Source organism: Eurosta solidaginis, chromosome 2 (genome assembly GCF_040869045.1).
Source record: "Eurosta solidaginis isolate ZX-2024a chromosome 2, ASM4086904v1, whole genome shotgun sequence".
In the NCBI taxonomy this organism is placed as follows: Eukaryota; Metazoa; Arthropoda; class Insecta; order Diptera; family Tephritidae; genus Eurosta; species Eurosta solidaginis.
The window spans coordinates 74,581,858-74,593,884 of NC_090320.1; the positions used below are offsets into that span (position 1 = coordinate 74,581,858).

At 35.6% G+C, this 12,027-nt stretch overlaps 1 protein-coding gene across 2 annotated transcripts; it reads left to right on the forward strand.

The window, feature by feature from the left end:
- The first annotated feature begins 6,821 nt into the window (after nt 1-6,821).
- Nucleotides 6,822-10,096, forward strand: LOC137242208 (uncharacterized). Of its 2 annotated transcripts, none has more exons than XM_067769580.1 (6): nt 6,822-6,903; nt 7,005-7,442; nt 8,613-9,012; nt 9,111-9,323; nt 9,381-9,537; nt 9,600-10,096. In XM_067769580.1, exons 2-6 carry the CDS (start codon nt 7,411-7,413, stop codon nt 9,722-9,724), a joined length of 927 nt encoding a protein of 308 aa, XP_067625681.1. In that variant the 5' UTR covers nt 6,822-6,903; nt 7,005-7,410; the 3' UTR covers nt 9,725-10,096. The 2 variants fall into 2 exon arrangements, with proteins under 2 accessions (XP_067625681.1, XP_067625682.1); XM_067769581.1 differs by having other exon boundaries at nt 8,625-9,012.
- Nucleotides 10,097-12,027: the final 1,931 nt, after the last annotated feature.

Here is a 12,027-nt window from a genome sequence, read left to right on the forward strand (position 1 = left end):
TACCAAGATGAACTTCCCACTTTATCGATGATTTTGATTATTCGATGAGATACGAAAGTGGACCAGGAGCATGGGGGTTTGCGGATCCACGCCAGCACTATCGTCGAGTCAGTCCACAGATGGATATTGAGATGACCTAAATCCAGATTGCTGCAAATTGATTCGATGATTTCTGCTAACAATACCGCCCCGCAAAGTTCCAGTCGCGGAAGTGGAATGGTTTTAACTGGAGCCACTCTAGTTTTCGCCGAAAGCAGGTTGACAAGTACTTTGTCATCCTTTTCGACCCGCAAATAGACCGTTGCAGCGTATGCTTTTTCGGAAGCATCGCAAAACCCGTGAATTTCTACTTTTTCTGTCGGGGAATAGGAGACCCATCGGCGAATTCGTAATTTCTCGAGTTCATTGTAAGTTCCGGTAAAATTTTTCCACCTCTCCAATGTTAAGGGAGATACGGATTCGTCCCACCCAGTACCCTCTAGCCATATATTTTGCATAATAATTTTCGCGATTATAATTGTGGGTGCCAGCCAACCTAACGGGTCAAAAAGTTTTGCGATCGTCGACAATATCGCTCTTTTGGTGAGACTTGTATCTTCTTCTATTGGTTTGATAGTGAAATAGAATTTATCGGAATGTGCATTCCACCTAATTCCAAGTGCTTTCACGCTACTTGAATCCTCAAATTCTAGAAAATCTTCACTCAAAAGATGAGGTTTTGGAATTCCTTTTAATATTTCGTTGTTATTCGAGGTCCATTTGCGCAATGGGAAACCAGGTGATTTTAAAACAGTAGATATGTCATCCCTAGCTTCTATCGCGGACTCAATGGAATGCCACCCTGAGAGGACGTCGTCGACATACATATTTTTGCGTAAAATATTCGAAGCTATTGGATGAGAAGCTTCTGAATCATCAGCTAGTTGGAGTAAAGTCCTTATTGCCAGATAAGGAGCACAATTAATCCCGAAAGTTACCGTTTTGAGTTCATAAAGATTGATTGGATCGTTTGAGCTTGAGTGGAAAACTATTCGTTGGTACTTGGTTTGCTTGGAATTTACTAAGATTTGTCTGTACATCTTCTCAATATCGCTATTGAAGACGTATCTGAAAAGTATGCAGCGAAGAATTAATATGGATAAATCAGACTGGAGTACCGGCCCAGGGAAAAGAACGTCGTTCAGACTGGTACCATTTGAAGAACGTGAAGATGCATTGAAAACTACTCTAACTTTCGTTGAGGTACTTTCTGCTTTGATGACCGCATGATGCGGTAAATAATAACAGTCGACTGCATCGGCCGACTGAAGCCCGGTTATTTTTGACATGTGCCCCATTGCTTCATATTCCATAATAACCCTATTATACTCGCCCTCCAATTCAGGATTTTTGTTGAGTCGTGTCTCGTTTTTGTAGAATTGAGAGCACGCTATTCTTAAAGACGGACCTAGGCAATTGTTGGCAGGGAAATCCGTCCTAAAAGGAAGGGACACGATGTACCTACCATCAAGATTACGCTGCGTTGTGGATTTGTATAACTCCTCACATTGTTTTTCTTCGACTGTGAGGGCTTTTGCTTTAGGGATTTCTTCAATTTCCCAGAAGGAGCTTAGCTGTTTGTCTAACGCTACTTCATTGAAGAATGATACCCGATTATGGTTAGTTGGGCTGGCTGCGTCGGCACGACCAGTCAGTATCCAACCGAACACCGTTTCTTGTGCTAGAAGAGTATTAAGAATATTCTTCTTAATATCGCTTAAGATAATTTGCGGGTAAATGTCTCCGCCTAAAACAAGATCGACTTGATCATTGACGAAAAATCGTTTGTCCGCGAGTACAAGGTCTGGGAACGCCTGTTGTGTTAGAGCACTAACATCACAAGTGGGAAAGTTTCCAGTTACCTGTGGTAAGACTAATACCAAAACGTCAATTGAAATAAGTGGGTCAACGGGTGACCGCAATTGTATGGCACATGCCTCTTTGACTTGCGCAGAAACAGTGTTATTGATGCCCGAAACTTGGGCATGCATCTTTTTAGTTGGCAAGTTGATTCTTCGTCTGAGTCTTTCCGTGATGAAGGAGCACTCAGATCCAGAATCAATGAGGGCTCTGGCCGAATAATTCGTGCCATTGTAATGAATGGCTATACGAGCGGTTCCTAATAATACGCCTTTACTTGTGTTGGCGAAATTGGACTTTAAGTTAACTGTTTTATTTGGTTTCTTTTGTTTCGCAGACTCGTTTCGAACTTGAGCCTGTTTGGACGTGCATGGATCGTTATTGGCATCCGTTGGCGCAGTCGCAGGGGTATTTGTCGCCTTAGCTGGCTGCAAATGCAAAAGGGTATTGTGCCTTAAGTGACAAATGCTGCAATTGTATGAGCTGTGACATCTTGACACAGACTGCCCCGAAGATAAACAGTTAAGGCAACATCTGTTGCTTTTGGCAAAAGAAATTCTAACAGCGATGGCGAGATTCTTGAATTTCTGGCACGTTTGTATTTTATGTTCACTGCTTGGACACATTTTACACGTGTATTTAGATACGCGGACTTGGAAAGATCCAAGCTTTTTATGCGATGGATCAGAGGACTGTTTATGGCTTTGTACCTTCGAAGGTTTTAAAGGTTTAGTTCCTCTTAACCCAGAAACGGATTCTAATGTTTTGAACCGATTTGATAGAAATCGGTCCATATCCGCCCACTTGGAGGTTTCTGTTTTATTTTCCACTGACTGTTCCCAAAGTGAAAGGGTAACGTCAGGTAATTTGGTCGAACAGAAATATATTATAATAGGGTCCCAGTTCGATATGTCAATTTTGTGACTAATTAATGAGGATATACAATTATTAATATCCCGCTGTAATCTCTTTATTGATGTGCCGCATTCAGTTTCGACTGTTTGCAGGTTAAAGAGAATCTTCAACTGGGTATTTACTAGAATTCTTTTGTTTTCATACCGCTCACAGAGATTTTTCCAGGCTACTTCGAAGCCGTCGTTTGTCAAGTCACACTTCTTGACAATTTCTCTGGCCTCGCCTTGAGTCTTTAGATTCAAGTAGTATAGCTTTTGTATTGGAGTAAGCCCCTTGTTAAGTACATAAATGGCCGTGAACATGTCACGAAAAGTTGGCCATGACAAATAATCCCCCTTGAATACATCTGTATCACAAGGTGGTAGGTTGCGTGGATTACTTACAATCTCTTTTTCTTTTTCTACTTTTTCTATTTTTTCGGTGAGGTCATTAATTTTAGTCATGCACCTCACATAAACTGTATAGGCTGACTTATTCTTCTTCTTCACTATAGCTAAATCTTTTGAGGAGGTTTCTCCTGCAGCTATCAGGTTGTCAAAAGCATCTGAGGCTTTGTCTCACTTTGACTTCAATGTCTCCTGCCGAATTTTCAGCGAATATTTGGAGTGGTCACTTGTGGGGATGCTGAGGAATTTGACTTCGAATTCAACGACAATGTCAGCTAACGAATTGACATGGTCCATATTGGAATAAAAAGATGTGCTTACACTCAAACCAAATTGCAAATGCACGGGACTTAAACTCTATAAGAAGGCACAGAGACAGAATCTGTGACTAGGTAACCCAAAAATATCAGCAAATGCTGCCCACCGTATTCTAGTAAATTTTTCTTTTCAAAAATTTCGAATTAACTCGCAATCAAATTTTATTATTAATTCCACCCTTAGCGCGGTGTACCAAACTCAAAATTTGGTTATATATATATGTTAATATTGCTCGCCAAGCAAAAAAAGGTATATATGTATTTATGTGTGTGGTATTTAATACGAAAGACAAAAAAACAAGTGCAACAATTTATAGTGTGTAAAATGCAGCTTTAGTGCTTATTATTATTTTTTTTTGAACTACGACAATTTCTATAATCAACGCAAAAAAAACCTCAAATAAATGTTTAACAAGTGTAGCAAGCGAGTGAATTTCGGTTATGTTGTATTTGTGCAAAGAACTGTGAAGTATAAATTAACGAACAAAGTGAGGTTATGGTCACTGTGCGGTGTTGTTGTTGTGGGAAATTAATAAAAAAAAAAAGAAGTCCAAGCCACGTATGAAATGAAAATGAATCCTCTAGAGAATTATTGGCAACTTGATTTTTTAATTTCCCAACACTGATTTGTACGAATATTTGTGCTTGTTACACTGACGACCCTTAAACCGTGTCAAATATTCTTTACCACTGGTGGGGAGTAATATTCGATGGTCAAAGGGTTACTCGTACAAATTGACACTCACTGAATTCACTTGTTCTTTCGCCACTTCACACAAAATCACTCGCGTTACACTTTTAATTAATTTAAACAAATTATCACTAATTATTTATTTATTTTGTGCACATTGAAAATTTAAAACCACTTTCTTTTATTTGTAGTTGTTGTTGGGAATGGACTGTATCTGGTGTTTTAAGAATGTGATGCTATTGTTGTTGGTACTGCTGCTTGTGTTAGCTGCTTCTGTGCACAAATGATGAAGATAATGATGGCTCGCAATATTTTCACACAAAATAGGTCACTGGTGTCTAAAAAAAGACGGATCTGAATGGACCAAAATGTCTTGACACGACAGTCAAAATCTCCAGGATTTTAACCGCTCAAGTTTAGCAGGAAAAACGAGAAATAAAAAGACCCGTGTTAATATTCAAATATTTAATATACGTGAGTATTATAACCTACAAGTCAATCTTAATCATATATTAATATGTACATATATATATTTAATTTCAGGTTACCTTTAAACTCTCAGGAACAGGACGGCGGCTGGATGCGTGTTAACTCGTTCGGTAAGAAATCCAAGTGATCGAATTAACATTAAAAAATTGTTAACGCCGGTTGCTGTCGAACGGTTAATTTATTCGTGCGATGTTTTAACATGGATAACTAGCACCGTTCGACCACCTCTGTTAACAATTTAAGTATAGAAAAATACGTATAGGAAAGTACGTGGGCTACCTCACAAGGTTGAGGTTTTGGGCAGTTGGCCTAAACACATTGTTTACGATACGTTATGACTAGGATACTTATTTTTTGTGGAATATGTTTGTAATTTTTTGCGTTTTCTTCATTTTTATGAAATTTTCACTTTCACTTCATTTTTAAGGCACCATTAATCGATAACAATGTATCGTATAGGGTTACGTTAGGGATACGACTACAGCGATAGGACAAACGGCACCCATGACTCCGCTATAAGGAAGAGCGTTTACCGTTCCGTTCTAGTCAGTTCGTCGGAGTGGTCGTGCAGTATCCTCGGCTCAATTGCAATTTGTTGGGGTTTTTTGGTTGAGCTGAAAATTTAAATAGGCTTCAAGGTTGGCTTTGTGCTTCCTTCTGGCATTTTGGCGGAGTTGGGAGATGCAATGCTTCCCTGACCTGGGTTCAGGGTGGGGTTTTTGCACTCCTAACAGAAATCAGTGTGACAAATAGCTTTGAAACACATATTGCTTTTTTTGTGCCTGGCGTAGTGCCATTTAAAAAACAAATTACTGTTGATTTTTTGCCTGGGGTGCTGCCATTTAATAACCAAAAAATTAACATTTCGAGAAATAACTGAATTTAAATATTGAATAACGGGGCTAATGTGAATAATGGAGCTATTGTGAATAACGGAGCAACATGTGAAATGAAACGGCAATCTAGAAAGACCCACAAATCACACACACAAGATTGCGCATGTAAACAAAAGATCAGCTGTTTTTTATGGGCAATTTTTACGTCATTTTCCCTTAGCTCTTGCTTTTTTCTTTCTTTCTTTAATTCGCTCAAGCAGTCTAGTGTGACGTAGATGCGCAGAACGAAGCAATTTTGAACTCGTGAATGCGCAATATTTTGTGTGTGATTTGTGAGAAAGACTACCCTTCAAAAAACGCGAGTACTCCATAGTCTAAAGGCCGTGACACAATGACCCTTTTCATAAAGATGCGCTAAACCAAGCTTATGCATTCCAATAACATCGCCACAATCAAGCAAGATATTGCGTTTGTAAATATGAAAGAACTTCAGGCTTGACAATTGAAGTTTATTTCGCCTTGCCCATTCACATAAAAAATTTCGCAAAGCACTGGTATAAACATTATCCCTATTCAACAAAGATACTTACTAACATATTTTGTGTCGTATTCATTTCTTATATTACAGTTTTTACTTGCGAAATATTTTTGGAAATTTACCAACCAGTGGGAAAAATAATTTCACTTGCGAAGTGTGTTAATACCTTTAACCAAAACAAATGTCACATTCTTCTTCTTATGCTTTGCTTGTAACAAAATTTGGGAGATGGCTACTTTTCAATATCAGATGGCGCCAGTGTCGCTCATTCTACCGTTCTCGATAAAAATGCGTATAATCTATTCATAATGCATAAGCTTGTGTTAAACTCATCTATATGAAAAAGTGCTTATGTGTCGGGGCTTTAAGGTGTACTCCTTTAGGAGTATAGTAATGCTCCAAAACTAATCTGTATTCATACAAAAAATGTGCTCCAATTAAAATTGCGATGTCCTAGGAGAGGAGTAGGTGATCCCACTATCGCTTTGTTTGTGAGTATTCCATTGTACACGTGAGAGTACGTTCCAAAGTTCATTTTGATTAATTCATTCATTTCATTCATTCTGATAATTCTTTCCGACACAATTCCCCTTTGAATATTTCTCTATAATATAGTATATATACACAAATCACACACCGAAGATTGCGCATTGCGCATGTAAACAAAAGATCAGCTGTTTTTTATGGGCAATTTCTACGTCATTTTCCTTTAGCTCTTGTTTTTCTCTCTCTTTTTCATTCGCTCAAGCAGTGAAGTGTGACGTTGTTGCGCAGAACGAAGCAATTTTGAACTTGTGAATGCACAATCTTCTGTGTGTGATTTGTGGTGGTGGTATGTATACATAAAACCAGTTACGCCGTTGCAGTTATTTGTATGCAATATTTCACTTTTGCCAACTCTGTTCGATCGTCATCTTGGCGTGCATTGTACAGGTCTACAACCCAGCAAAAATCTAGTGACCAAAGATGGCGACCAACAACAAAATATCCCACATTGTTCCACAATTGTTAGTATGGCAGAATGAGATGGCCTAATTGAAATGCCCGATACATATATGCTTGCCTTTTCTTACATGCTATGTACCCTCAAATACGTCACAAAAATTTTCTGCGAATCAGCCATTCCGTTTACCATAGTTGCACGCAACATCAATTGATAATCTTCCAAAAATTGTATGCATAAATTGTACAGATAATTTGCAAGCAGCATATAATTTCAAACAAGTAAATTGTACAGATAATTTGCAGGCAGCATATAATTTCAAACAAGTAGCTCGTCGTTCAGATGAAGAATTTAAGAAATTGTCGGCTACGCAGAAAGTGGAGACAAAATTAATTTATGCTTCTGCTGAGACTTCTAATGCTTTGCAGGTAAGTTTGCTAAGGAAAAAATCTATAATCAAAAAACAATATTTATGTGATCAAATGAAAATATAGACAACAAACTAGCATTTGCAGCATTAACTGCTTATGAAAAGGTGTTAGAAGAATTAGAATGAGTTGAAAATTTGAAGTGAATTTGCTAACACAAAGAAAAGAAAAAAGTGAAAATAATAGAAATAAAACTTGAAAGTTGTAAATTGGGTTGGCATTGACAGATTGACTGGTGTATCATCGGCAACAACGCAGGTAAAGTAGAGCTATGGAATGGAAAGTAACTTCAATAATAAATGAAAAAAGCAACAACCAAAGTAGTGCGTAAAATTCAATATTGGAGTTAATCTTATTGTTCTTTGGTGCAGACGTTATGGATGAGTAAGTGGTTGAAGTACTAGCGCTGGTCGTGGCTGCCGACTGTCCCACACCCCAAAATCTTGGGTGTGACGTTTGATCAGGATCTACGTTTTGGTGAGCATGCAGCCGCAATTATACCTAAAATCCAGAGCAGTAAAAAAATCCTCTAATCCCTTGCTGGCAGTACTTTGGGAAAATAAAAAGAAACGCTCATTACCACATACAAAGCAATTGGCCAGCCGATTGCATGCTACGCGTCCCCTCTATGGTCGCCAAGCCTAAAAACTACTCACTGGAAGAAGCTACAGGCCTGCCAAAATACTGCTCTCAGAACCGCCACGGGCTATCTTCTTATGTCCCCAGAACACCATCTACAGATTCACTTGGGCAAATCATAAGAGTGGTATTCATGTAAAATTTTCAGTTGTTTCCATTGTTTCAAATATATAATTTGATTAAATCATAGGGTAATTCTTTACTTTAGCTCACTGCTAAAACTCGTGCAAAATTATTGGGAGGGGTCTCAAAAGACGTGCTTTGGGCCCAGAATCACAAATTAGAAAATTTTCATGTGGTTGTTGTAATTTTGATGCTTTTGTTGAACCCACAAGAAAAGCTGGGTAAAAGTGTTTTGCGCAGATATAGTTTTGGTCTCCAAACCGGTGTTGGACCCACCCAGGAAAGGTGTTCTGCGCAAAATTACTTTGGATCCCACCCCCGGTTTCGGAATTCCCCAGGGAGTTCTCCCGATCACAAATATATATGTATATTTTAAAGTGCGCAAACTTATAGTTTAAAAGTATATAGTAATCCCTCTAGATATTCAGATTTCATGGAATCTCAACGTGGAGAAGGAGGTGAAAAGTCCTTGACTATGGTGGACAGACACACATCTAGCTCAAGAGCTATAAAAAACAATTTCAATAATTCGTCCAGCTCTAGTACCAACCAAACACACAACAAATTGATTGATTTACTTCCCTCCAATTCCGATTCAGCAAACGCCGATTTCATCGATGTAGCACAACACAGCGCGTCTTATCACTCTTCCTTAAATACAACGAGTACCGTTTTGAATAATGCGGCTACTTCCTTAACCAACGAAGGAGCATTCCCTACAACAAACGAAAATATAATGGCAATACTACAAACAATATTACAGAAGCATATCGACCTGGAATTTAGATTGACTAAGATTGAAGAAAAGGTGCGTAGTGAAATATTGAACTGTTATTTGTGAAACCCTAGCAATTGTAGCCGCAATACCTTGATTCTCTTTAATTATTATTTATGCTATCATTTCAGCTTCCAGAATTGGCAGAAGTCATGGCTATCTATAAGGTCATGCGTGACTCAAAAGTTCTGATTAAGAAAACGCACAAAATAGTATGCCGTATCAGCGGAGAAACGGAAAATGATACTCACACCGAGCTCTCTATCGTTATGCCACTAACATCGCTGGATTCAGTTTATGACATTGAGAAAAAGTTGGACTCAGATGATTATCAAGAATCAATGGTATTTTTGAATATTTTTAATTGTGTTTCATAACTTAAATTGGTGGTTTTCATTTAGAAATCATATATCTTTATGCTGAAAGGTGCATCATTAGACATTATTGGAGTAATGAGAAAATTTTTCTCTGACAACGTTCTTTTCAATTTTAACTGGGACGGAGTACAGAGCAAACGATCTTTATCTAAACTGAAACTCGTGAACAGCGTACTTTTTGGTAGTGTAATTTAAATAGTTTTAAAATGTTATTACTAACATTGTCCATTCCTATTAATTTAGACGTTTTCAAACTGCAAGGCAGGATCGACTTCGAAGACAGCATGAGACGGTGTTTAACGCTGAGCCACAATCGGCATAAACAAAGGCGGTATCTGACCCATAAATCCAGCACTGAAACAGCATAAACCTACCTACAACAAACGAACAAGACACACTGAAATAATCTTGATTAAAAATTATATAAGAACCTAATAATTATTTTTTTCCTACGTTCCTATTCTAAGCTTTTTATGCTCTTATTAAAATAATATTCAACAATCGCACAAAGTTTGCGAAGATTCTTAAAGCAATTTAAATGCAATGTATAACAAAAAAGTATTTTGACTATAAATATTTGTGATGAACTTAACTGAAATAATTCTAAGTTTTTTCCTACGTTACTAAGCTTTTTATGCTCTAATTAAAATAATATTCAACAATCGCACAAAGTTTGCAAAGAATTTTAAAGCAATTTAATTGCAACGAATTTGTCAATAATTTTTAACCAAAAATTTATAAACTAGATGTATAAGAAAAAAGTATTTTGAATATAAATATTTGTGATGAACTTAACTGAAACAATTCTAAGTTTTTTCCTACGTTACTAAGCTTTTTATGCTCTAATTAAAATAAAATTCAACAATTGCACAAAGTTTGCGAAGATTTTTAAAGCAATTTAAATGCAATGTATAACAAAAAAAGTATTTTCACTATAAATATTTGTGATGAACTTAACTGAAATAATTCTAAGTTTTTTCCTACGTTACTAAGCTTTTTATGCTCTAATTAAAATAATATTCAACAATCGCACAAAGTTTGCAAAGAATTTTAAAGCAATTTAATTGCAACGAATTTGTCAATAATTTTTAACCAAAAATTTATAAACTAGATGTATAAGAAAAAAGTATTTTGAATATAAATATTTGTGATGAACTTAACTGAAATAATTCTAAGTTTTTTCCTACGTTACTAAGCTTTTTATGCTCTAATTAAAATAATACTCGAATTTCAGAACCTGCCTGAATATTCAACAATCGCACAAAGTTTGCAAAGATTTTTAAAGCAATCTAATTGCAACGAATTTGTCAATAATTTTTAACCAAAATTTATAAAATAGATGTATAACAAAAAAATATTTTGAATATAAATAATTGCTGATGAATTTAACTGACAGTACCAATACCATCAACTAAATAGTCCTTATAAATATTGTAATCACATAATTCAAAACAAAAAATTACTATGAGTACCTACGTTTATTATTGCAAAATCACGAAGAAAGAAAATTGCATGAAGTACATTCAATCTAAAATTATGCCACAGAATGCATATATCGCATTTTAAACTAAAAAATATGAAAACTTAAAAAAATTTCAGATCGGTATTTAAGTGTAAATCGATCCATGAAAGCATCGTGAAATAACTTTTTTTTTGGTAGTTAACGTTATCGTTTAGCCTGGTTTTGTTACCAATTTTGTTATTTTCGTGGTATAAATCAACATTCAACACAAATCTTCTCTGATTATGAGTTGAAATACTTTTTGGTTTAGGTTGTGATATGTAAAATTACATATTTTTGTACACAGTTCTAAAATGTAAAGGGAAAAAATTTATATTTGTGTATTAATTGAATTATTAAAAAGATATTGTTATATTAATGATATAGAGAAGCGCCAATACGAATGTAAGTGGTTTCAAACCACTGGTAGGCAATTCACCAATTTAACTGTCAAAAAAATGTTAAATTGTTCATTTTATGTAAAAAAAATTTGAAAGTTGCAATTGAAGTTCTGAAAGCTCGGAAATTTCAATTGAAGTTCAAATAATTACAATTGAAGTTCACAATTTTCAATAGAAGTTCAGTAAATTATAATTGAAGCTCAGGAATTTCAACTGCAGTTCAGCAAATTACAACTGAAGTTCAGAAAATAACAATTTAAGTTCAATTATAATTTTCTGAACTACAAACAGAAATTCTGAACTTCAATTTTAATTTTCTGAACTACAAATTGAAATTCTGAGCTTGAATTTAATTTTCTGAACTTGAATTGAAATTTTTGAACTTCAATTGTAACTTTCGAACCTCAATTGCAGCTTTCTGAACTAAAATAAAAAAGTTATAGCATTAAAATTGGCGAATTACAAGTCAACTTACCCAAATTGTGAATTGCCTACTCACGATTTGATGGTTTACTGCAACAAATAGTTCTGTTAGTTCTTTTCTTTTGTTTTCTATATCATTAATTAATTTATTTAAGTTTCCCTTAACTTTGTATGCATACAATCGCATACAATCGCATACAATAAAATTTGTATTTATGGGTCACCAACAAGACTGAAAAACTATTCCTTAAGACTTATAGTTAATAATTTACAACTATTATAAATAATGTAATATATTGTAAAAATGTTTAATAAAAGAAATGTTAATAGATTTGAATTAAAGAAA

Coding starts and splice junctions, on each gene's coding strand:
- LOC137242208 (XM_067769580.1), top strand. CDS start 7,411: ATGCTTCTGCTGAGACTTCTAATGCTTTGCAG. Junction 7,443..8,612: donor AGACTTCTAATGCTTTGCAG/GTAAGTTTGCTA, acceptor AAAAGTATATAG/TAATCCCTCTAGATATTCAG. Junction 9,013..9,110: donor TGACTAAGATTGAAGAAAAG/GTGCGTAGTGAA, acceptor CTATCATTTCAG/CTTCCAGAATTGGCAGAAGT.